This window comes from Centroberyx gerrardi, chromosome 4, assembly GCF_048128805.1.
Source record: "Centroberyx gerrardi isolate f3 chromosome 4, fCenGer3.hap1.cur.20231027, whole genome shotgun sequence".
Classification (NCBI taxonomy): domain Eukaryota; kingdom Metazoa; phylum Chordata; class Actinopteri; order Beryciformes; family Berycidae; genus Centroberyx; species Centroberyx gerrardi.
In genome coordinates, this window is record NC_136000.1 from 26,342,447 (window position 1) to 26,368,838 (window position 26,392).

Below are 26,392 nucleotides of genomic sequence, written 5' to 3' on the forward strand. Positions count from 1 at the left end.
ACCAAGTTTGTTCTCGCCCCCTTTCCCCGTGTTGAGGATTCAAAGATGCATTTCCTTAGGTTTCACAAGACACATAATAATGTCCAAATCACCCATTTCTCATGTTTATATGGAGAAAACAAATACTGATGGATTTTAATAATGCTGCCCAGTATGTATTTCTGTCATAGGCAACGAGATAATGAGTAAAATAATGAATTCTAAAATGTTTGATTTTTACACATTTTTACACATCAGTACTAGTTTTTGTTTTCAATATTTTATTGTGTTTATTGCATTCTTGCAACTTGACCATACACTTGTACTACCGGTATTAACCACCACGGAGTGCCAGGTGAACGTAAATGGATGGAGTCATGAACCCACTCTGCCGAAATTCATCACTGAAAGGCAAATGATCTCTCAGCTACAGCTGTTCGTATTGAATGAGACATGTATGGCTTATGTTCAGTGCGCAGGGATTAGGCCTATATAAAAGCAGGTTTATCCATGGCAGAAACCCAAACTCATACTTACATGTCTTCTTATCTAAATAAATCATAGCTATAAGTATTAAAAAATTAGCTATAAGAATTTAAAAATTAAAATTTTTTGGAATATGAAAATGTGGAACATGAATGTTGGGAGTTTTTAGTTCACTTTGGGTAGTGAGCCAAAGAGGGGAAATAGCATGAGGTATTCTTAGCAGTTAATAGGTTGAAATAACTACATTAGAACAATGAATCAATATATAAAACGATTTTTCTTTTATATTGCCAGACAATAAAGGGCTTAGGCCGGACACAGGGCCTTGTCTGGGGCTTTGCTCCTCTCACCAGCACAAGTAGAGGAACTACACAAGGAGTCTATTAAAGACAAGGTAAGTGAACATTTAACGTGATGTTACATGTGTTAATTTTCTTTAATTTGTGTCCTGTGAACATATTTAACTGAAGCATATTATGTCTTATATCCTTGAGGCGTGAGAGACTTATACAATGAAACTGCATTGCCACTGCACTGTAAACAGGAATTAAGACAGCTTCAGTGGAAGGGTGTGAAAGAAAGAAAGAAAGAAAGAAAGAAAGAAAGAAAGAAAGAAAGAAAGAAAGAAAGAAAGAAAGAAAGAAAGATCAAGTGAGTGTGTAAAGAGTAAATGATGGCCTGCACTCAAGGTTAACCTCTTTATTGCTCAGTCAACATCTCAGTGCAAGTCAGAATGAATAACAGGTAAGAATAAAAGCAAATTATGTGAGAATGAACATAAGAGGAACACAAACCTTTTATTAGTATGTTATTTCTATGCCTTAGGGCAGCTTGGCCTGTTAATCCATATTACCAATGTATAGCTCTATAGAGTCTGAATTGGAATTGAATGAATATATATAGGTGTTACAAACTATGTATGAGTCATAATCCACACCAATATCAATAGTGAGACTCCAGGTTTTACACTAGTATGACACCACAGATAGAGTCTCACTCCTCCAGCTGCTAGATTTGGGAGAGAATTTACCAAATTCACACAAAAAAAGAGCAGATCCAAACTTCGACCCAAGGCTATAATAATAACACACTGTACAGCATGTGAACTCAAATGGAGTGGCATCCCCCCTTTCAGACGCGAGTGAGAAAAATACACAATACCTCTCTTACAATGCAATATCAAACTAGAAATAACTGCCTCGCGGTTGTATGCCTCCGCCAATAAACTTTGTTTTATCATTGCAAGGACAGTCTATTTATTGAACATATATAATTAATGTGATTATTAGGTCAACTTAAAGGATTTTGGTGTCTGCAAAAGTAAGTGACAGCACACATTATGATGTCACAGTGAAGTTGACCTTTGAACTTTTGGATATAAAATGTCATCACTTCATCATTTTATCCTATTAGACATTTGTGTGAAATTTTGTTATAATTAGCGTATGAATTCTTGAGTTATGGCCAAAAACGTCATTTGTGAGGTCACAGTGACCTTGACCTTTGACCACCAAATTCTAATCAGTTCATCCTTGAGTCCAAGTGGACGTTTGTGCCAAATTTGAAGAAATTCCCTCAAGGCGTTCCTGAGATATCGCGTTCATGAGAATGGGACGTACATACGTACGGACGGACCCGAAAACATAATGCCTCTGGCCACGGCTGTCGCCGGCGCGGAGGCATAAAAATATAACAGCTTCATTTACAAAAGTAAATTGCATCTCATTAGCTTCATTCAATTCAGTTATAAAAATAATTTAAACTCAGTTTAAATTACATCTAAATAAATATCAAACTTTTTTGAAGTCATACATAATTCCTTGATGTGTGATAAGAACAGAAATAAATACGCAAGTGGATAGAGACCACAACCTAAAATGACCAGGAAGGAGGATGACAGGGGTGGGCGTTCCCCCCTCCTAACTTTTGCTTCACTGTGAGTTTATGTGTTATTGATTGTTTTGTAAAGCGTGGCCTCTAATTGTAAACATAGTGAAGTGCAAAATGTCTCAGTGGACATCTGAGCCAATGTCCTTAAGTAGTTTCTCACGGGAGAGCTTATTGCAAACCACTCAAGTCAATGTTAAGCATTAGGATACAGCCTCAAAATAGCACTTAGCCACCTCTGTATGGTACTCAGCATTAAGCACAACAGTGGTTTTCAGCATTTTTTCTTGGTGTCAAAGTAATTCTGACAAGACATATTCAGCGTTTGTTTGCTCCTAACCTACAATATTTCATTCGTTACAGGAATATGGGAACGCAATGGTCTTGTGACAGCAAATGAGAATTGTCCAGTCAATATACTTTCAGTTGTTGAAGCACCAGCTTTTGGAGACAAACTTGAGAACCCATTTTAATCTTCCTAGTGGGACCCCGACACTGAGATAAAGGGGTTAGAGGTAAGGCCTACTGTTCAGTCCAGGAGGCAAACCAGTACATATAGCTGGCTCATGCTATACATTCAAGAGATTAGCTAACCTGCCCCATTGACTTATGGCCTCTTCAACTTTTTAATTATTTTTTGTATTGTTTTCCTTTCCTCCGACACTCAGCTCCTGTCTGCAGCCATTTGGTGCCAAACATTTTACTCCATTGATATGTGCATAATCATACTTTACACTTGAACAGTCTCCAAAGCGGATGCTTCCTTTTCAAGATAGCCCAATGTTTTGTTTTTTTCAAACAACTGAAAGGCATTCAACTATGATTTTCCTGTCATATTTAGTTTTAACATCTGTACTGATATGTACTTTGTAGTAACACTTAATTACATTGTTTCCCATAGCAGGTCTTGGGAGTCAGCTGGATGTGTAACCCAGCACACAACGTATTGGGCTGCAGTTCACAGTAGGTTGGCGACAAAACTTCACAAGAGTGAAGAGTGTTTTGGCACTAGAGGAGTGCCCAACTCACACTGTTTGACTTCTTTTGTGCCACTGAAATACAGCCATTTTATGCTGAATCATCACTGCCATAGCTTTGCACTTGCATTGAAAATGTACCTTAAACACCTCAAAAAAACATTTTATGACAATGCCAGGAGGTCTCACTTTGTATGAGAAGTCACTGAGAAGGACGGCAATACTGAACTGTAACACTAATTCACCTTATCATACAGCGATAAACTGGAATTCTACGATGGTTCCTTCAGAACGCTGCTGCCAGTCAGACGATCAGGTGGATGAGAAATTGATCCTCCTGTCCTTCAGACTGAGTCTCTGGGCTTCACTGCTAGAGATGTTGTTCCTCCACAGCCTAGACAGTACAATGAAGCACAATGTAATATTCTGCATGTTTATATACATTAAAAATCCAAACAAAGCTTGTTCGAAAAGTAAATCATACATTTATAGACATTATAAACTGCTCCATGCAACTATTCAATATACTATCAGCAGATAGGCAGATGGTAACTATAAAAGCGAGCCAAGTTTACCTGATGAGCTGTAGATCAGGACAGGACTGTAAGGCTCTAACCAGGGCTTCTGCTCCACAAACACTCACACTGTTGGACTCCAGACTGGGAGAAATAAACACATACATACCTTGTTATGCCAGTGTGTGTGTGTGTGTGTGTGTGTGTGTGTGTGTGTGTGTGTGTGTGTGCATAAAGGATATTACAGTTAACTGAAACTAAAACTAGGCATAAACAAGTAAACAAATCAAAATGAAAAGCCTAATGAAAAAACTGAAACAAACACATTCCATACAGGCATGACCACTGAAAAAATGAAAACTTTCACTCAAACTAAATTCAAACTAAACTAAAACTGTTACATTAAGTAAAAAACTAAGCTAAAACAATCACCATTTGAAAATGAACCAAAACTAAACTGAAATGGAAATAAAATTTCAAAATAAAACCACAATAAAAAAAACTGTTAGAAACTGTAAAACTACAATAACTATGGTATGCATGTGTGTGTGTGTGTGTGTAGGTGTGTGTAGGTGTGTGTGTGTGTATGCTCATAAACTCACTCTAATCTGGTCAGCTTCTGACAGAGCGGCAAAACTTTGGCCAACTCCACTGCCATGTTATCGCCACAACCATTCCATCCCAAACTAGAGAGAGAGCGAGACAGAATTACAAGGTGGCTTCTATACAAGTGGCTCCTAGCATTTAGACCAGGCCTGTAAAACTCAACATTTGAAATTAGAATCAGATCAAGGGCTAGACATTTATTTATGTATGAAGGTTTAACTGATCAATGCAAACTCAAGATCTTTGACCATGTGTATAGGCTGATAACATGTAGGCTGCTTAAAGCTGCATGAGGCAACTTGGCACGTTGGCGGCTCCAAATGGCAGCAAGAGGTAACTGTTTGAAAAATATGAACTTCAATACCCAGAAATCATGTGACTTGTTGACTGTTTATAAAGGCAACAATAGAAAAGCAAGTACAGGGTCCACGCCTAAGAATCAAAATAGAAAGTGAGAGTTGTTTTTCACACTGATGATAGCATAAGCCGGAATGCCTTGTCTTTAATTTCTTACAGATCAGTTTTTTGTATTGTTTGGCATGAAATAAATCGCCATCATTTAAATCTCAGCTCCCTCTCTTTATGCTGTCTCTCTCTCTATGAACAACAATGTGCAACATCCTCTTCTTCTCTTCGGTAAGTAGCGGTGGTGAGTGTGTTTGCCATTGACTGACATGTCAGAAAGTGAGCTTTCCTGTTGCTTATGGGTCCCCCAGAGTTTTGTTTTCACTGCGGCATTACCGTAATATCCCTGTTTGCATCACTGTAGCTTTATATTCAAGGTGTTGAGACGATCCATTATGTCCTACAGAAAAGCCACATAGCATGACCAACCTTGGTACAGGCTTACCCCTTGCCAGCAGTGAAACTGACAATTTCCTCACAAATCTCATAGAATCTGAGCAAGTCTCCAAACGAGAGACACAGGCTTCTCTTTACACTCACAAAGAGTAGTGTAGTTTATATAATGTAATTTTTTCAGCATAAACAAATGTTGCTTTATTTCATGATTCCATTTCCTTTTTCATCTTACCTCACATCCTGTATGAGGTGACAGTGGGCCAGACTGGCAGCTACGGCACACAGCTCTGAGGTCCCAATGGAGGTCAGACTGAAAGACCATGAAGTAGCATGAAACAAATTATTTAATATACACTTTACAAATTATGAATCAGTGCAGGTTTTGTTACAAAACCCTGATGCAACACATTGCAAATGAGTCTAATAATCCATCAGGGTTGTGTTTTCCAAAATGATTGTAGCTAAAGAGTCTTACTTAATCTTGGTGAGGTTCTTCATGTAGACGAGAGCTTTGGACAGACTCACAGACCCTTCATCACCTAGTTTGTTCTGTGATAGACTACAAAGGACACATACACACACACATATAGGACATAAACAAGAACCCTAAAACTCAGGTCAATTTACACAAAATAGAACACATATCAGCAAGAATGTATGAGTGTGTGTGTGTGTGTGTCTGTGTTTGTGACTTACTCTAGCACAGTGAGGTGTGTGAGTGAGGGCAGAACCAGAGCCATCCTGGCAGCAGTGAGATCACCGAGACTGTTACTGGACAGACTGGAAGACAGTGGAAATAGGTGTTTTAATGCTGGTTTGTGTTGTCCTCTGGGTACAGATATGCATGAGAAAGGATTTTTTAACTTGTACACTTCTCAACTAAAATAAATCAGATCAAATGAATAAAAAAAATAGAGCAGACGAGAAAAACATTACATAGAAACCTACACGTTTTTTTTTTTTTTTAGCAAAGAACATCTCTAATAGTAGTAGTGTTTACACATGGCTATAAAAAAGCAGGAAAAAGATTCATGTAGTTCCTGAGCCAAAATGTTAAATAACCTCTGCAGCCTCATGCATAAACGGTGCATATGTATATGAATCTGCAAAAAATATATACATGTAAACTCTGTATGAGGCACACAATTGATTTTCTATTAGGTATTTAAATGTACAATGTTCATCATGCCCTTACTGGAGCTCTTCCAGATGGTTACAGCTCCTCAAAGCCTCCAGCAGCTTCTCTCCTGACTGGTCACTGATGAGGTTATTTGACAGACTGGACACACACACACACACACACACACACACACACACACACACACACACACACACACACACACACACACAAAACCAGCATTATAAGCAGTCTGGCATACTTGACTGACAGCCTTGGTAGGGAGTGAGAGGGGTTTAGACAGATAACTGAAAAGTGGCCCATACACAAGAACATTAAAAAGAGCAACGAAGGAATGCTATACCATATTATACTAAATTATACTGTAATGAAAGTATTCATAAGTAGAAAAAAGACTGTACCATATTATACTAAATTATACTGTAATGAAAGTATTCATAGTAGAAAAAAGACAAAACAAATACAGCAATGAAGACATAATGAATAAATAAATACATACAGCGACAGCATCACCTAATACGGGCAACTCAGAATATACTGTACAGTACACTAGTACACTAGTATACAGTATATTCATACACAAATTATTTTAAAAAACTTGGAGTAACAGGAGCTCGCTGTTTCAAACAACAGCTGACTCAGGAGCCAATATTGTCTGCAGGTCCAAGTACTACAGGTATGTAAGAGACAAATTATATATATATATAGGTCCAAAATCGCTTAAATCCTTTAAGAAAATAAGATGTAGTGTAAGAATGACTTACACTAAATGACACTGAAATGACACTGAATGAATTACAGTCTGGACAGAATCTGCTATCACTGGGCAAACAGAAAAATGCAAGGAGGATGATAGCAGACCATGATGAATGGAGCAAGGAAAGTGGACTGGCACCTAAGAATATGTACAATACACTATAAGGAGAACTGGAAAAATGCAGGGGGCTACTGCCCGTCTCCCTACCGGATCTTCCTGAGGCCCGTCCAGGTAGGAAGGAGTCTGGTCAGCTGCTCCACCCCTCTATCAGCCATCCTCCAGCCCTCCAACCTGACACCACAAGAGAAAAAAACACATCTAACATGGTTGATGTCCACTTTTCTCTTGTGAGAGATCCAGATGGGAGGGTATGTGTGTCACATAAATGCGCAGCATCATTTCTGTGTGCGTGCAAAACTCACTCTATCTCCTCCATTTGTGTGAGTCCCTCCATAGCATCTAGAAGGTCCTGCACACCGTTCTCTTCTGATGGTCCCATCACCATGGTAACGTTATTCAGACTGGGACATGCACACACATACACACACACACACACACACACACACACAAATTCCAGATACACAGAGTCTCATTTCGGGTTCAAGCAAGCGATCAGGCCTTCATTTAAATTGTTATTGTTACAGTTCCATTGAGCAGACCAAACACATCTAAGTATCTAAGATCTAATAGAAACATCATATACATTCTATTACCAGGTTTTTAACAGTAATGATAAATAAGTGTTTCTGGTAATACAGTGAATGCTTGCAGTGTCTGGGCAATCTCTGCAATCAAAAACCTTCAGCTAATGAAATCACAAGTTTCTCAAAAATGATGCTGGAAAACAATTTCTCCAGAATAATCAGGAGTTACTTGCTATGCTATGTTGCCAAAATTGTTCCAAGTCTATTTAATGTAACATGAGCTGAATAAATACTGTAGGCCACATTTTGCTGGATTAGCCTTCAGAATCACTTGGGTTATGAGAACAATCACCAAAATGAAGTTCCCAGGGAGGAAAATTGAAACCTGGGTTGTGTACATACTATTCCTCTTGAACAGATACAGAGGACAAAGTTGTGTTACTCACTTGAGTCTGCGTATAGAGTTGGTCTTACGTAGTCCGTGGGCCAGATACACCATGCTGTCTTCATCCAGGGGCACCGAGTCCAGACTGGGGGAGCACACACACACACACACACACACACACACACACACACACACACCCTTACTTAGACCTTCAACGCAGTATAGGAGAGAAAATGTATATTTATGTGCATGTTTGTTCATTCATATGTATATACTGTATGTGTGCATGTGTGTGTGTGTGTTACCAAAGCCGTTCCAGATCGACACATTGTCCCAGTGCTTTGACCAGCTCCTGCCCTCCAGTCACTGTCCATCTACAGCGGGACAGACTAGAGGAGACAAGACAAACAGTAGCATTTTCTCACATTTATTTATATGAAACATGAATAAAACATAATCACTGGCCTTCATTATATAATCCCACATTCTGTGTGATATGTACTAATCATTTTTACATGGTGGCTGTTTCATATACATCTATAAAATAAATAAAAAACTATAAAAATAATGTATATGCCTATAGTTGCACTGTATATGCTGTATGTTACTGTATGTGATATGTAGGGCAGCATGCTTACTTGACTGATCTGAGATGGGGGAGCTTCAGAAACACTCTGGCCAGAAACTCAGCTTCTCTCTCACTGATCACATGACCTGACAGACTGAGGGAGAGAGAGCAAGATCTTTTCAGCCATTTCATTCAGAAAACACTGACTCTTCTATATGGGGGTGAAGTCTGGGGATGAAAAATGATATGATGAAACAAAGTGCCTTGGCTTGGTTTGATGGTGATTTTCAATGGATTTAGTTGCTGCTAATTTGAACTACTGTTGATTATATTCTGAAGTTCACTGCAGTGATTGTAAATATCACTAGAAATCTTTAGAAAAGTATAGTGAATTTGCAGACATTGTAACTAAGTGTGAAAGGGAGAGCGCTATTGGCTCGCTCTCGGAGTGAAGACAGTGATTTACTGAGAGAAAACAACCAAACAACTTTTTGTACTATATTCTGTTCAGCACAAATGAAAAGAGTCTAGACTGTTTTCAGATTCCTTCATTGTTTGTTTATGCCGAGTAAAACTGTGCCTTAGGAATAAAAGTTATTTGATGTGTTGCTCACTTTAAGCACTGGATGCCTGTCGATTGCAGCAAGGCCGCTGACAGCTGCACAACCGCATCTGCACAAGCCTCCTTGGAACCAACACTATAGCAGAAAACAGTGGATGAGTTTCATGCCGGGACTAAAATCAATCATTCATAATGGAAAAAGTGGCAAAACTGTTACCTGAGAGTGGTGAGATTTGGCAGCGAGGGCAGGACGGAGCAGAGGAACTCAGCTCCCTCTCTATCCAGGCTGTTGAGGGACAAACTATGGACAACAAGAACAATATTATCAGAGGAAAGTTTAGGAATATGTGTCACAAATAAAACTGGGGAGTGGGGATTGAGTGCAATGGGATGGCAAGCTGATAGTGGAGTGGCGCAAACACAAACTATTTTAACTGAGGACTTATATTATGCATGTATGTATGTATGTATATATGTATGTATTCTTTCTTTCTTTCCTTATTTAGGAATATATTTGATTAAAACTATAGTCAGTGACAGTGTGTAATCCATGGCTAGTCTTTTTATCTTTGTAGAGGGAAACAAATGGTACTAACTCCAGCTCTGTCAGTAGAGGACATCTCTGGACGATGCTGCTCATAGCTGCTAGGTGGCGCCCTTCTACTGCACAGTCCACAAGGCTAGAGGAGAGGAGAGGAGAGGAGAGGAGAGGAGAGGAGAGGAGAGGAGAGGAGAGGAGAGGAGAGGAGACTCAGTCACTTAGACAGAAAACCAAATAGGTTATTTTCTACTGCCAAAAATATTTTGGTCTCTGATGTTGAAACCTTGGCTCTATTTACAATGATTTTTAAAGGTGCTGCATGTAGCATTGTGTGTTTCTCAAGACCAGGTTTCCGATAAATCTTGTAACCCTTCCTGTTACAAAGAGGTCACAATGTTTTGAAGATCAAGAAGATGGATAAGAGCCGATAACAGCCCTTGATAACAGAAAATATGCCTTCTGATTAGCTAGACTAACATGAAGTTGAAACTATAATGGAATGGGAATAAAGTTGTATATTAGTTGTTAAAACGTAAAAAAAAATTTTTTAAAAAGTAAAAACGGTTCCTGTTTTGTGCTGTGAAGCAATCCAGCAGATTTCTCACAAAATCTGGCCCAGTAACACACAATATAAAATGCAGTGCAGAGGCCAGTATAAGCTGACAATCAATTATAGTAGTGTTGTTTATTTACAGTACATTAGCTGTACTAATGTCTCAAAATTGAGAAAGAAACGTTTTGTACCCTATTTTCTCAGTAGGCATTGATGAAGCTGGATCTGAGGAGTCATCACTGAAAACACAAACACGAAGACAGATGAACCAAGCTGCTGCTTTAATCGGGTTTTTCTTCAGTTCAGTACAGCCTTGAACATTTTAAAGTTTGATATCGTAAAAGAGACAGAAAAAGGCGAACTACCTGCAGAACACACCATCCTTGACTATAGATGTTGGTTTTGTATTATGTATTGATAGCGTATGTGTCTCCCAATCGCATACTAATTCATAGATAATCCAGTTAAATATGTAACATGAAAGTTGTTACCTGACTGAAGTGAGTTCAGCGGACTTCATCAAAGACAAATGTAGCGTGGTTTGCTGCACCCTGCAAGGTAAATGCATTTTTGATTATTCTCATTCAAACGGCCATTCTACAATGAAACATTTGTATATGTATCGGTGTCACTAGAGAGCAGGTGTAGTGTGTTGCAGATCTTTGAGGTGAGTATGGACCTGTGTGTCTGTGTGTGTGTGTGTGTGTGTGTGTGTGTGTGTATCCATCTGCATATCTCACCTGATAGTGTATATGTTGCTGTTGAGATCCAGACAGCGACACACCAAATTAACAGCTGCCTCTGATGTTATCCAACACTCCTCAATACTGAGAAGGAAGAGAGAGTGTGTGTGTAATACAGCACATTGTTTCTGCTATACAGTATTCAGTCAACAGCGGTGAGCAGCTACTGCTAGAAAGGTGTGGCTCAAGAACCAAAATGTGGACACATGGTTTACCGCGTACCGCCATCTTAGACCAGGCTAGCCAACCTCATTGACTGACTTCTTCTTCTTCTTCTACTTCTAATCACTTTTGTGTGGTAGAGCTGACTACTGGCTTATGACTCTCATACCCCAAATGCCACCAGTATGGAAGGACAGCAGAATGGCGGGAGTGACAGGAAATTGGCTTCAGGCTGCGTTTCAGGAACAGATAACAGAAGCTGTATCGATCTCTTCTCACCTGACATCACATTTTCTGTGACCACTGAGCAGTCTCACCAAGTCTTCAACCCACTGCGACTGAAGCCGATTGTTGTTGAGCCTGCAGACACCAACCACAAGATAATCACTACTAAATATCACATGATAGCGCTGTCACTGCATTGTACAAAGTCAGTCTCTTATTTACTATCAATGGAGCGGCTATAACATTTGTCCCTTGAGACTAGATTAACTTTTATTTGCTTGCTTCAGCTGCTGAATGGTATGAAACCACTAATTCTCTATGTGTGAGTGTGTGTGTGTGTGTGTGTGTCCATGCTTCCTCCACAGTGTGAAGTTATTAAGCTGAGGCCAGTTGTCCCATAAAGCCTGACAGTCGTCAGACCACAGGCTATTACTGGACAACTTTATACAATGAGATACACATAGCAATAATCAGTCAGGTCTAACTCATCAGCAGGTGCAGTTTGCACTCATATAAAATCTGTCAGGAAAACCTTGTGTCTCCCAAATGTCAGCTTTTTAGGAACTAGGCAAAATGTCTTTGTTATTCTTCAACAAAAGATAAAATATGAAAATCAGCAAAACTGGAGTTACACGGTTTTCACATGACAACAGCATTATGAATTGGAGGTTTCATGAACTTACAGGGCCAATGAAACATCACGAAGCAGATGTATCATTTTAAAACTACATGGGCATTCATTTGAATATGGGTCTGCTTTTCTAAATTCCTGAAATGTTGCAATTAGAGTGAAGTGACAGCAGCTCTAAAGTGGTCTGGACGAGGATGCCCCAGGTGTACTCACTGCAGTTTGGTCAGACTGGGGCAGTTAGACAGGATCTCTGCTAGTCTGATCAGATGATCAGGTTCCAAACGGCTCTCTCTGACACTGGAGAGAGAAGACAAGGGATGAAGAGAGAGAAAGAGAGAGAGAGAGAGAGAGAGAGAGAGAGAGAGAGAGAGAGAGAGAGAGAGAGAGAGAGAGAGAGAGCGAGAGAGAGTGGGAGGGGGTAGGAGGAAGATTTGAATGGGAGAAAAGAGTGAGATGGGAAGGGAGAGAGAAGAGAGAGGATAATTCAACCGAAGTGTGTATTCCTTAAGTGTGTACTACAAGGACCCCTAATTTAGTCCACATTAGGGCCACGGATCCCATTTAATGAGATTTTTTTCTCTCTGACCCAAATCTGAGAGAGATTTTATTGTTATTATAATTATTGTATATAATTTTGTCCAAAATTCCATGACTATCTGTATTGTAGCTAGAGAGATAACTGTCAAACTATGATCAAAATAGTCATTCCTCTACATTCTCTAACGTCTTAACTTCTTGTAAATGAAATAATGGTGAAGTTTAATACTTTGTCAATATGCCTGGGACCCCCTGGAACCCCCTCAAGGACCCCTGGTGGTCCCCGGACCCCACATTGAGAACCACTGTACTACATGACTTGTGAATGCAGGATCTTCTTCATATGTGATATCCGTCTTACTGGCATTACAACCCATAAAAATCAATGTGCACCGCTAGCTGTAAACGAACTTTTCAGCCTGCAGACGGCTGTACCTACTGCTCTCAGTGAAGAATAACACTGATGTTGCTATGACCCGCACCAACACTGAAAACCTATTTAGGCATAGCGCCAAACTGAAAGTTGAGACGATGTTTGTAGTTGTCCATAGCTGCTCCCTGCATTGTTATGTGAAATCAGGACCTAAATACCTTTCTGATATCAGTTCAAAACACAGTTTCCACAAGCTGTTTTAACCTGATTGGTTTCTGTGACAGTTTTGTGCTGGTTTGGGTTGACGTAGCTCAAGTACAAAAACCTGCACAAGGCACATCGCCTTGTGCAGAAATAAAGCTCAAACTAATCTATCTCTTATCTCTGTAACATCATCAAAGAGCACTCCATACAGTCACCCAGACTCTGTCTTAGTCTCACTGATGAGTTCTGTGAAACGTGTTATGAGATCAAAAACAGCCCACACACCTTGCTCCACACAACAAAGGGTCTTGGTGGTATTGTGGGGAGATGCACACACTTATCTGAAGGAAATGAATCAAACAGGAAGGCAGCCACTGCACAGTACCATGCTAGTTCTTTTGTCTTGAGGAGTGGTAAGCAGTCATATCGCCATCTTCAGTGACTACTTACAATGAAACCAATACCTTTTTATGTTAAACTAACACTAGAAAGTTCAGTTAGCTCATTAGCAATAAGAGAATTGCCCTACAGTGATTGATTAAAAATGACTATACACTAATAAATCTAATAAATCATTATTATTATTGCTTCAACCGTTCATTTGTGCAGACACAACAAAATCAACAACAGCTTCCCGTGTTTATGTGTCTTGTACATACTGTCGTTTCCTGTTATATGCTCTTGTCCTACCTTAGAGTTTTGTCACAACCTCCATCCCGTCCAAAACGGATGAGAGACCTCTGCTCTGCTCCCAAACTAACATCACACATCAGAGAGACAAACAGGTGAGAAGAAACACAGCCAGCCGGAGACAGACAGGCAGAGAGACAGGGATAAATATATTCTTGTTAATTCATTCTTTCAATTCTTCAAGCTCTTATAAATTCATTCTTTCTCCTTCATTCCTTTCTGGCAGTCTTCTTCCTTTCTCCCCCTCCCTCATTCCTTCTTTCCCTCATTTCTGTCTTTCCATTCTGGCCAGATGTGATCGCTACAGTGCAGAGACTCACCTGACTTCTACAGCAGAGACCTTGTCACAGGTGCACAGTGTACCGGCCACATCTAGCGCCCCCTGCTGGGTCAGGCTATTGCTGCTCAGACTGTGGATGGGAAAACAGTAAGTCCACAACACAAACATAGCAACAGGTCTGTAGCAGATATCATGGCTCTGTGCTAGAACTTACAACACAATAGAGAATCAAATTACGTTAATGTTAGTGGTGATCAGTTGAGTTTGCTGCCTTTTGCAGCTTTCGCAGAACTTTCAATGAATATGTATGTTTTACTATTTGTTTCCTTCTAAACAGTTACTAACTAGCATGGCCCTGCTAATGTTTAAACATCAATATTGTGCAACATGAACGCATGTATCTTACTTGACAGAGCTGGTGATTTGAAGCCTTGGTAGAGAATTCACAAAAGAATTCACTCCCTCATCTTCCAAAAGGTTACTTGATAAACTACAGTCAAAAGAAAGAAGAGGTTAGGATCCGTGCCAATACTGTGTGAGTGAGTGAGTGATGGAACGAGTGAGAGAGTGTATGTGTGAGACTGTGTTTGTGATCATGTACACGAGTGTGTGTGTGTGTGTGTGTGTGTGTGTGGCACATACTCCAGGTCAGATAGTTGCTGACATTGCTCTAGGATCCCAACCAGTCTCTCCAAGTTGTCTCTGCTCAGGTTAAAATGAGTTAACCTGTATGGACACATGGTTAGTCAGTTTGAAAGACAGACAGGCAGACCAGTAGCCAGGCAGAAAGTCAGATAGACGTTAGCGTGTGTTCACTATTCCGCTTTTTTGTAGAAAAAGTGCTGCCTCAACTGCATTTTGTGCTGATAAAGAAAAGCAGTATTTAGGTACAACTCTCAGACACTTAACCAGAAAATCCCACAGCACAGCCAACGTGCTCCATATTGACACTTCATAATCGAGTAACAACTTCTTCCAACTCTTCCTCTGGTACTTTCTCCATTTTCAATCTGGTTGTTGTTGTCGTAAACTGTCAGCTCCCTATGTAATATTCCGTTGTGTTTGGCAAGCTCACGAAAAAGTGGTCGACATCATGGGTGCAGCTCTAAAAAGTTGTACTTGAAATTAGACAGCGTTAGTCCATCTGCTTTGTGGCCATTCCCCTCTGACGTTAACATAAAAAGCCGGGGGCAGTTTGACAAAATTGGAATGGTGTGAACAAGGCCTGACAGACAGTGAATCAACAGTCTATCAGGTCTTATGTTGTGTACACACTGCAGCCTGAAGACAGCCGTACGGCCGGCTTCACCGGATGTCAGTCAAGTGCAACTGCAGTCTGCCTTCTAGTTGTCATGATGATTTTGACTATGTACACTGATGCAATAAAAACAGATCTGTTAAATCTGTTAAAAAAAATGTGTAATAGGTTATATTTTGCATGTGATTCCCACTGTAAATTAATGGGAATCTAAGCAGGGAATTTGAACAGCCCAGCAAAACCTACATTTGGCATCAGATGTTTTTTCTGCTGGACTCTCAAAATGAACAGTCAGAAGAAGAAAGTTCTTGCTTATTCACTATTTTATATTCATTGGAAGAGGCGACAAGAATAGGTGAACAAAGATGGACGTGCATCCATTTTACCATTGGACTTTTCAACATTCAGTTTGTCTTCTGTCCACCACAGCAGAAGGCAAGGTGGAAAAATTGTTCTTTGTCACCAAGTTCTGCCTGCAGGTGCGGTAGGCGGCACTTTCTGCCAGTGCTATCAGTTTACTGTCATTCTCATACTGAAAACAATGAACATCCAGTTTGCTGTCTACCGCATACCTCCAGTGTGAATGCAGCGTTACACAGACAATCAGAGAAAAAACTGAGCAGTAGCTAGATCTGATATGCAATGAGCACTTGGACAAGTGACAGAGTTCTCCACCACCCACCTTCCGGTATTTCAAGTTTTGTCAGTTATAGCAGCAGACAGTGAACTCAAAAACCAATGTCAATATCATTGCTGATCACAGACACTGACCTGCAGCTGGCTTGTTCTTCTTTCACTCTGTCAAACTGGATGAAAGATTCGCTTTGAGGCCTGAAATAGAGTTTAAAGCAACATTTTACTATTTCAAACATTAGCAATGACAGATATGAACAAATGAAAGGAAAATTTATAAAATTGTTTATATAACAGATTTATCATAATCTTCCCTATTATTTCTAGTCTCAAACTTGTTCAAACAGGTTGTTAATAAATTCACAAATGAATAGTAGGTATACATGGTGTTCCCTCAATACAGGAAAAATGTGGCATGTTCTTTTCTTGATGGATGCAACACAGGTACCTGAGCTCCACTGATTTGACTCGCTGGCTGTCACTCAAACAACTGACCAATGTCAGTGCTCCGTCTGTGGACATGTCGCTGTGGCTCACACTGTGTAAGAAGGGAGGAAAGGGTTGTTGAAATTTGGCTGCCAGAGGATTTTCTGAAAATTATCTTCTACAACTAAAAGAGGGATCTCTACTAGCCCAGGGGTCTGAACAAAATATCTTAGTGTAGCATTTGATGGGTGTGGATAGAGATTAAGATATAGCTGGAATACAGTACAGGATTATAAGGATTACAATTTAAGATGTGTAGTCAGTTTTATTATTTACAAAAAACTTCTGAGATCACAACTGGGAGCTGCGTTCGCCCAGAGGTGGTTTGAATTCCCACAACGGCTGGTAAAATGTGTGTGGGGAAAATGAATGAGTAACACTGTCCCCTATTGCTGCCCTTGAGCAAGGCACTGAACCTCCAGCTGCTCCAGAGGAGCTGCTCAGTGACCAGCAGTAGAAGACTGTGGTTGAACTGGGCAGCTCCCAGTGTGAATGTGTGGAATTGTATGAATGTGAACTGCTGGAAATGAACATGCATGCAAAGATAAATTTCCCTAGATAAATGAAGGTTAAAAAGTAATTTGACCAAATAGCAGTTTTCAGTAATTTTGTACCATGAGGGACATAAGATGAGAAGCATGTGATTCATGAACATGAATCTTAAAGGAATAGTTCACCCAAAAATTAAAATTCGGTCATTATCTACTCATTCTCATGCCAGTACAAACTCGGGTGAGTGTTTTTTCTTCATACAACTTACCTGCTATTCATTAAAGCATTTAGAATTCGTGAACCTAGTCTCTCCTGATTGAGCTGTCTCTATGCTCTGCTCTGGACTGTTTCTCTGTGTTCCCCTGCTCCGGTCTGTTCTGTACGTTTGCCCTGCTTGGCACAATTCATCGTCTCCATGCACATGACTCACACATACTGTATTCTTGCACGTATTGCTGTATATAAGCCAGTACATATTTCTGGACACACAATCATTCGGTGAGGTGAGGGTTTCTTACTTGAGCCTCTGCAGTGATGTCATCTTGGGCAGGACTTTCAGCAGATTCTTGATAGCCTCGTCTGTCAGCGAGCTGCGAGACAAACTGACAACACCACAACAGTAGGTACATTGTCTCTGCCCTCATTATCATAATCTGACAATGTATGGATATGCAATAGGTCCATCTTACTCTAGCTCCAAATGGGAGGGACACTGGATCAATCTCTGACATAGCTTGGTCATATCAGATGGCAGGATGCTGCTATGGAATACCCTACAGTATAAAAGAAGATGAGAGAGTTTAGACGTCACTGCAAAACCACAGCTTTGCTTCTGCTCTTTATTTTGTGATGAATTGTGGTAAAGTTGCCCAGGAAAGAATAACAAAGCTCACTTGAAAAGTGTGTTTTTAAATGGAAGCAGAAGGATGGCTTATAGACTTTCTCAAGTTAGTCCTCTAAAACTTACCTGAACTTCTTGATCTGCTGTTCTTCATCACTGAGAAATTGTCAGAGAAAGTGATTAGGTGATTAACTGACAGATGAAAATGCAGACAGCGGTATTCAGATGTGTGGAGGTTTTCACCAAAAAGGCTTTGCTACCTTTTGTTGGGGCAGAACTTCAGGATCACCTGCTCTCTGCCTCCATCACTGGAAAAACCAACAGGACAGCATTCATTAGAGAACTACACATTTTAGCATTCAATTGATAGATGGTAGGATTTAAAAGCAATCTTCTCAATTAATCAACCTCTATGCACTGTTCTTATGGAATTTATTTTCACAGAGAGACAGACAGACAGACGAAAAGACAGATAAATGAATTAAGCCAGCGTTTGACAGCTGTTGTACTTTTCATGGCTGCTTGCCATGTTGGTGAAGCCAGTGTTAATTCTGCTATTGCTCTTCTCATCAAAATGTAAAACCTGATGTGAACTTCGGTCAAGTTGCGACGATAGCAGAGAGCGCCAGCCAGCATCACCACTCCTTCCATGCTGATGTCATTCTTACTGGCACTGAGAAACACATACAGTACACACATGCATGCGCGTGCACACACACACACACACACACACAGAAAGAGAGGGAGAAACACACATTTTAGCTCTAAATGAGCCGTTTATAATGCAACACCCCAGGCTAAGTAAGTTAGTTGCTGGTGTGAGTATATTTCATTTGAAACCGGTTTGGTGAGGGGAAACCCAAAATAACAGACATTTTTATTTGTTTATTTAACCTTCATTTACCCAGGGCAGGTTGGCTGAGCACACATGCTCTTTTTCAGCAATCCTGCTCCACATTCACATGTTTTTGCCAATTTAGGAGCATCGCCGAGATTAGATCGGTTTTGTCCAACAACAACACTGAGAGTTATACACACTTTTATCTCATCCGTCCTTAAATACCCCATCCTCCTATCTGAATCAACAAGTCATGGCACAAAATTCTGCTGCCTGGTCACTAACAAGGATTACATTCACATCATAGTATCATATAGCCTTATTTTGCCTTCACTACACAGATTACCAGTGAGTTTCTTTTTATTTTACTGAACTTTTATAATGCATTTTTCATTTTCTTTGTCTTTTTACCCTTTATGTGAGCCTTACTTGATTTCCTGGATCTTGCTAAGACGAGGCAGGAGATCCAACAGTTTCCTCAGACCCTTATTGCCTAAAGAGTTGCTGGATAGACTGACACAGAATATGAGGGGTTACAAAATGTGAAAAGCAAGAGAGACACAGAGAGATATATAAATAAAAGCCAAAATAAAGCAAACACTTGAGTAAATGGGATATTCAAAGTATACTGAGAGCAGGTCCCTGAGATAATAAAGCAAATAGCATCCCATCATGCTTAGGGTCATGTATGAGATCACTAGGGAGATACAGATGCCCATAAATGCTGATGTTTCATGAGGAACAGAGGTTAAGGTGATATTGGCATGGAAATCTGAGGGAAAGACATCATCAGCTAGGGGCAACTGTGGACAGAAACGAATCATCTTTGACGATATTTGTTTGAGATGCTAGGAAAAACAGACAAGCAACTCTGAGTCTGTTGACTGCAAATGTGAGCAGGCAGTTTCATCAAGGAGAAGCTGTCAAAAACCTCAGAAATAGGGATATTATTGTCAGTTTACAGAAAATAAACCCTTTATTTCACCTAAAAATGCACTTTTGCGAGTGACGTGAAGAACACCAGTGGGCTCTACTGAGGAGTGATAAAAGTCACATGGTCAGATTACTTTTTCTTCACCCTCTTCTCAGTTAGCAATAAGTACATGCAACACCATGATTAATCTACAGCATGAATGCCTGTTTCCCACAGTGAACGGCTCTGGTGGCTCTGCTATGGTGCGAGGTGCATTTTCCTGGCATCAGACCCTTGATAGGGGAAGTTAAATGCTAGTGAAGCTATTCTGGGTGATTGCGTTCATCCTATTGTGAAGAGTTTCTATTCTGATGGGAGTGGGATCTTCCAGGAAGACAATGCCTACATCCACAGGACAACAGTGGTCACTTGATGATTTGATGAGCATGAAATCAAAGTAAACTATATACTGTGGTCATCCCAGTGACCCGATGTCAACCCAGTTGAGATTTTGGAATGACAAAACACCAAATTATGAAATTTCCTGTTTAAGAGATGGTGTCACAACCCTTCGTTAGAGTCCCAAACACTTTCAGTGATTCCTTTAGCTTGGCAGTTACCTGTACCTACAATGGTACATGCACGAATGTGTGTATGGTCGGTGTGTGTGTCCATGTCTGTGTTTGCATCTTACTCCAGCAGTGTGAGGTCAGAGGAGGCTCCCAAACTTCTCCACACACTGCCCAGGTCAACTGGCAGCAGACCACAGCAGCTGAGACTGACAAAGGCCACAGCATCATCATCATCTTCATCACATCATCTCTATCATCACCATGCTCAGTAATATCATATATATGTTATCACCATCATCATCATTATAATCCTCATCACCATCCTGAACATCATCACCATCATCATAGTTCTTCTCACCATGCATGATGGCCCTACTTTTGAGTGACGTATCACATAAGACACATGGAAACACTTACAAAGTTGGAGTGGATAGTACATTTAAAACTTCATGGATACAGTACATTGGGACACTTGTGTTTAAGGAGAGCTCAATACACACCACAGCTTCCTGGATGTTTCTTGTCTTGGTTGGTCTGTAGCTCCAGAGAACATTATAGACACATGGTCAGGACTCTCCAGTCTGATATACAGAAACACACAAACAGTTACATTAGCCGGTAATACTGTTATTTAAGAATTAAGTTATGTTATTCTTGTGTCTTATTATAGCCTTATCAGTATTTGTGAGCAACTCTCACAAAGCTAGATACCAAAGGAGCATGCTGTCAAATGAATGAAGAATGGCAGACTAACTTTTAACGTAATTAACAATTTAATTACGTGATTGTATTACACAGTTAGGATTGCTACATTAATTCATAGTCCAGGACCGAAACTCATCCTAGAAAAAACTTGATTTCAGTTGGGAATTCATGTGTACAAAACCACCCAAATAAAGACATGCTATTAAATGATGTCAAAAGAATGGCATCATGATCACACTTGATGTGCGTGGGATTACTCATTTGTTTGTATGTGTGAAAATGCACGCATCTATAGTGTGTGTATATGTATGTGCATGCATGCATGTGTGTATGTCTAGGTGTGTCTGTACCCGACATTAAGCTCCACCACAGCAGGACAGGTAGACAGTAGAGCAGTCAGAACCACCAAACCCTCCACTGATAAACAGCTGTCATTCACACTGAGAAGACATATCAAAAACAACAAACTGCTGTAGTTTGTGGTCCATTCTTGTGTATGCTGTACACTGTTTTCTCGCCTTGTCTTCATAACAATAAATGATATTGCATTGCAACAAAATACAAATTCTGATTGTTTACTCTTTTAAAATCACGTTAAAGACCAGAAACTTGACTATTTGACCACTAAAAATTAAATCTCCCACCATTCCCACCATTTTCAATTCCTTCTCTATGATACGTTCTGTAATATCTGCTCTAAAATACAGTATAGCAAAAGCATATATAAACATTGAAATTCACTGGTTTGGTATACAATGTGTAATAATATGAACGTTTGAATCCAGTCTTACATGATCTTTTCGGTGATGTTGAGCCTGGGTAAAAACTCAGCCAGTGACTTGAGAGTTTCCACCTCCCACTGGCCTCCAGACAGACTGAGCAGCACACGCACACACACACACACACACACGCACACACACACACACACACGCACACACAAACAGACACAGACACACACACACTTGATTTGTATAATTATCAGTGATAGTGATCTGTATCACATGGTCCAGGTCATTTGTTACATAAACCAAAAGAGTGACTCTGCTCAGACTAGCAACCCTAACACTGAACTACTGTAAATTTATCAATGTAAGCTAACTGATTGGCAGCAGCAGGGCCAACCTTGCCTTGGTGACAAAAGAGGAAGTGATGGCCCATGGAAACGACTTCTACCACTAGCTGCTTACAGTGTGAGCATATTTTTATTACATGTCGACTTACTCCAGGACAGAGAGGATGAGGCAACAGGTCAATAACTGACTAATTTATTTATTGCATTCAGTTCTGCTAAATTATGTTGTCTCACTGCTATGTGTCTTCCTGATTTTGAAGAGCTGGACTTGAGTACTTACTCCAGGACAGAGAGGGCAGGGCAGTGGGCCAGCGACTGGCTCAGTCTTTGCATCTTGGTTTTGTCCCATGACTGGTTCAACAACCTGGAGAAAAACGGTACTAAAAGAGCTCAGCACTCATTATAATGAAGGAATAATGAGAACAACAACAATAATAGGCAACAAACAAGGAGACACTGAGAACCAGACTCAGCTTGCCTGGGAGACTCACACCACCACCTGGTTTGAATCCAAGTGTCACAATCAAACATAATAAATGCCAAGGTAAATGTGCCTCAGCAGCAACCATTTTAATTCACAATAGGAGCAAAGTTCATCAAGGAACCTGGCTAGATTGGTTAGGATCTGGACAGTGGTCAAGATCTGACAACAGGGTTATTGTCTTCATGTCTTACCTGACTGCTGGTGCAGAGTTATTTTTATGGCTACAAGGAAGGATGGGGGATGGGGGGAAGATAAGAGAGAATTGATGGAGTGTAATATGTGCAATATTTACAGAATAACACTGTATGTTATTCATGAGTGAATTGCTTGCTTGATTATTTGTTTGCATTTATTGGGTTTATTTAACTATAAAACTCACCTGTTCACATCAGAGCTTTGGGAGAAGGTTATTTTAATGTCCTTCATTCCACTGCAACAAGAAAAAAAATATCATATGCTTATATAACATATCATAGCAGGCACATGAAAACTTACCCATCTAAGAACTCCTATTTTGGTCCATGTTTTATTTTTACTTGAACTGAAAGTTTGAATGGTGCATGGTGTTTTCTTTGCAGAATCAATTTAATTGTCTTGAGACCTATGAAACCTATTCAAAAGCCAATGAATATGTATACAGCAGCACAGTCATCAAATCTGAAAAGAAGTCTGTTTTTCATAATTCCTGAAAAAAAGAGAAGATACTGACTCTCACAGTCAGTAAAAAAGTTGATTCATAAATGTGAGAGTGAGTGAAAAATTACACAACACTTGAAATTGTAAAATATTTTAAAGGATAGCATGTGGGGAAAGTATGGCATCCATGTAAAACCATGTTAATAACAATGATGCCTGTAAAAAGACCAACTTTAGTTCACTTTATACTGTGTGTGTGTACATATGTGTGTGTGTGATCATACTCTGCGTGGATATGTTGGATGTTCACACATGAAGTCATTTTCTCTATGATATAGTTAACTCCCTCCAGAGAGTTGTTGTTTCGACCCAGCCTGCAGGGAATACACACACACACACACATAACTCAAGTAGGCTATATGCACAGAAACCTGGGTTAAAAAACTGCAAACCCTTGAGATACTTTGGATGTTAAAAATGATGTGAAGATTCTCTCAGCAGAGATGAAATGTGATAGTCCAGTCTGAAGTGTGTACTTACGTTACAGAGGCCAGGCCTGGTAGTTTGGTAAAGATGTCAGCTATGTGTCTGATCCCTTTGTCTTTCAGGCTGTTGTCACTGAGACTGTCACAGAAACACACAGGCACACAACATAATTAGCAGGGCTGCAGTAAATTCAATCTATTCCCACTTCAACCCTGATAATTAGAACCGCTGAAATGGAAATTTAACCAGGATATTAGTTAATACCCAGAACACTGTGTATGTAAATGCACTTCTACAAACTTGGGATTTGTACCTGTATACAAAATATTTCCCCAGTCAATCATCCAATCATGAGGTTATGCTAACAGTACTATATGGTACTATGGCACTAATGGTACTATACAAAGGCACTATGTGTATCTAACAGTATCACCACCGAACCAGTTATCCCAGGAAAGAACATCTTCTTGGGCTTTTGTGCCACAAATCTCAAAAAGAGAAGGATAGTATACTTGATCTCAGTGATGTTTGGACACTTCTGTAGAGCTGAGGCCAGGCTAGCTGCTCCCAGGTCAGTCAGACAGGCACCGCAAAACCTGGGGAAGATAAACACACAATCAGTCCATTAGTGATGTAGTGGTGTTTAGTTGGGCTTACTTCTACTACTTTCCTATTGTTAATGGTAATTAGGCTGATAGGTGAGTATATTCTCAATACCCAGAAAAGGAGGACGGTATACAGCATATACACTACAGCACTTCATCTGCAAGATATGAAGTAAAGAGAGACCAGAACAGAACTTATAATAAAATATTTAATAATTTACATATTAGCATGGACGTGACATTGAAATTAATTTTAGTGTTCAGTGGGGTGCGTCTTCCTGTCCCAGTCAGGAATATATGTTAGTACACAGGGCCAGTAAGTGACAACACTAAAACTGTCTGTTATGAAGATTAAGAGGCTATGCAAGTGTACCAGAACATTCCAATTACTACAGCAAAAACCAACAACAAAAACAATAAACAGGATAATTAAGATATGGCCTTATTCAAGTTATTGTGAACACAATATGACCAGCACATTAACAGAGGGATATTAATGAAATATTAGTAGTGTATATGTAATATTGCCATTTTAATACACAGGACCATAGTAGGTATAGTGCAAAGATGGGTAGGGTAGGGTAAGGGTAGGACAGGTAGAGCAAAAATTAGGAACTCACTCTAGTTTTCTCAAGGTTGTCACTTTGGGCAAAATGGAGGACAATTTCTCAGCAAACTTGTCATCATACTTGCGCCCACGAAAACTGAGGACACACAAACAGTGAGAAGATATGTATACATAATAGCATAATAGGGGTAAAACAGTTTGTTTTAACAAGGAAGTGCCCACTGAAGACAAGCTCCCACAGCCTCTTACAAGTTCAGTTTTCTCTCTTCAGTTACTGTCGTCGTTCTTTAGCTTTGCTCTTTAATCACATGCCAACCACTGTACCAACATGGAAACCAAAAGGTCAGTGATTCAGTGCAAGGCTGCCCCTTATATGGGGCATGCGTGGGCAGCTGTTGGAATATCAAACTGGGTGGACAGATAATCTTGATATACATATTTAATACTGTACTGCTGTATTCTGATGGAGACACCACCCCTTACGATGTGTAACGTATGATTTGTGCTTGTTAAATTTTACTTTTTTGGTTTTACATATTCAATAAAATTTCTAGAATTTCCTCTTCACTTCGATGAAATGGAGTAAACTGTGTAGGAGAAAACAAATCAATACATTTTGAAACATTTTTGAGTGTTTGTATGTACTTACCTGAGGTAATGAATATGACACCTGGGCAGGACATCCAAACACTCTGGCTCCATTGAGCATGCGCCGAAGTCCAAACCGACGCCCACATCACCAACTGAGCCAAACACAAAGGCCAATGCATCCATATCACTAGGCAGGAGCCGGATGTTGCGGAGCTCCAGGATGGGTCTTGTACCCACAACCTCCTTGGCCAGTTGGCAGTCCTGGGTCTCCTGGACACAGTGGCAAAGCTGTAACACCTGAGTGGATGTATGGACGGATGGATGGATGGATGGATAAGGAGAGAAATAGAGAGAGAGAGACAGAAAAACAGAGATAAATGCAAAAGGTCAAAATCAGTCCAATCAAATTATTCATCATCTCACCCTCATATTTCAGTCTGGTCTACCTTTGGTCCAGTCAGGGTGTTGTTGCCACACAGGTTTTTTAGCAGTTTCAGAACCAGGGCTTGTCGTGTTTGGACCAATTTCAGGGCTACTGGTCCACCAGAACCCCTGGCTAACTGAACCAGGGCCTCCCTGCAGCGGGGCGAAGCCAGACCACATACATACAGGTGCAGAGAGTCAGTAAAGACCGTCTTCCGGTCTGACTTGGTGGTCCAACGAGACTTCAGGTTGAATCTGAGGGAGCAATGGGGGAAGGAGGGGAAGGAGCAAGGTCAGTAGTTCTATATAATTAAGCTGAAAGTGCACAACCATTTTGCTGTGGAACTCTCCCTTCCAGTGGTGAGTTGTCGCAGAATGTGACAGAGTGGGAATAGTTCCTGGATTAGAGCATGACTTTTTATGGTCAAATCCTCCAGGACTCTTCTGGACCCTATATCATTGTCCAGGTAAAAAATACCTTTGAACAATACTGATTTTGGTGATATTTTTGGCCTTAGCTTGTGTAAAAAACTGCAATTTATTGA

General features: G+C 40.1%; 1 protein-coding gene across 2 annotated transcripts in view; it reads right to left on the reverse strand.

Annotated features, from left to right (window-relative positions):
- Positions 1–723: 723 nt before the first annotated feature.
- nlrc5 (NLR family, CARD domain containing 5) overlaps positions 724–26,392 on the reverse strand; it is a 36,409-nt gene continuing 10,740 nt past the window's right edge. For both annotated transcript variants that reach the window (XM_071897811.2, XM_078283044.1), the window contains 45 exons: positions 25,871–26,102; positions 25,483–25,721; positions 24,886–24,969; positions 24,173–24,256; positions 23,715–23,798; positions 23,459–23,548; positions 22,918–22,968; positions 22,730–22,759; positions 22,335–22,418; positions 21,774–21,857; positions 21,333–21,422; positions 20,778–20,858; positions 20,400–20,483; positions 19,222–19,305; positions 18,538–18,627; positions 18,215–18,262; positions 18,081–18,110; positions 17,803–17,886; positions 17,632–17,715; positions 16,584–16,673; positions 16,274–16,333; positions 14,887–14,970; positions 14,651–14,734; positions 14,285–14,374; positions 13,965–14,030; positions 12,374–12,457; positions 11,584–11,664; positions 11,140–11,226; positions 10,891–10,950; positions 10,591–10,638; positions 9,902–9,985; positions 9,523–9,606; positions 9,358–9,441; positions 8,814–8,897; positions 8,481–8,564; positions 8,237–8,320; positions 7,569–7,667; positions 7,354–7,437; positions 6,447–6,530; positions 5,948–6,031; positions 5,727–5,810; positions 5,484–5,561; positions 4,447–4,530; positions 3,905–3,988; positions 724–3,723 (listed from right to left, as the gene is read on the reverse strand). In XM_071897811.2, the coding sequence (XP_071753912.2) occupies positions 3,642–3,723; positions 3,905–3,988; positions 4,447–4,530; positions 5,484–5,561; positions 5,727–5,810; positions 5,948–6,031; positions 6,447–6,530; positions 7,354–7,437; positions 7,569–7,667; positions 8,237–8,320; positions 8,481–8,564; positions 8,814–8,897; positions 9,358–9,441; positions 9,523–9,606; positions 9,902–9,985; positions 10,591–10,638; positions 10,891–10,950; positions 11,140–11,226; positions 11,584–11,664; positions 12,374–12,457; positions 13,965–14,030; positions 14,285–14,374; positions 14,651–14,734; positions 14,887–14,970; positions 16,274–16,333; positions 16,584–16,673; positions 17,632–17,715; positions 17,803–17,886; positions 18,081–18,110; positions 18,215–18,262; positions 18,538–18,627; positions 19,222–19,305; positions 20,400–20,483; positions 20,778–20,858; positions 21,333–21,422; positions 21,774–21,857; positions 22,335–22,418; positions 22,730–22,759; positions 22,918–22,968; positions 23,459–23,548; positions 23,715–23,798; positions 24,173–24,256; positions 24,886–24,969; positions 25,483–25,721; positions 25,871–26,102 (3,838 nt within the window). In that variant the 3' untranslated portion in view covers positions 724–3,641. The remainder of the gene's footprint in view (positions 3,724–3,904; positions 3,989–4,446; positions 4,531–5,483; positions 5,562–5,726; positions 5,811–5,947; positions 6,032–6,446; positions 6,531–7,353; positions 7,438–7,568; positions 7,668–8,236; positions 8,321–8,480; positions 8,565–8,813; positions 8,898–9,357; positions 9,442–9,522; positions 9,607–9,901; positions 9,986–10,590; positions 10,639–10,890; positions 10,951–11,139; positions 11,227–11,583; positions 11,665–12,373; positions 12,458–13,964; positions 14,031–14,284; positions 14,375–14,650; positions 14,735–14,886; positions 14,971–16,273; positions 16,334–16,583; positions 16,674–17,631; positions 17,716–17,802; positions 17,887–18,080; positions 18,111–18,214; positions 18,263–18,537; positions 18,628–19,221; positions 19,306–20,399; positions 20,484–20,777; positions 20,859–21,332; positions 21,423–21,773; positions 21,858–22,334; positions 22,419–22,729; positions 22,760–22,917; positions 22,969–23,458; positions 23,549–23,714; positions 23,799–24,172; positions 24,257–24,885; positions 24,970–25,482; positions 25,722–25,870; positions 26,103–26,392) is intronic.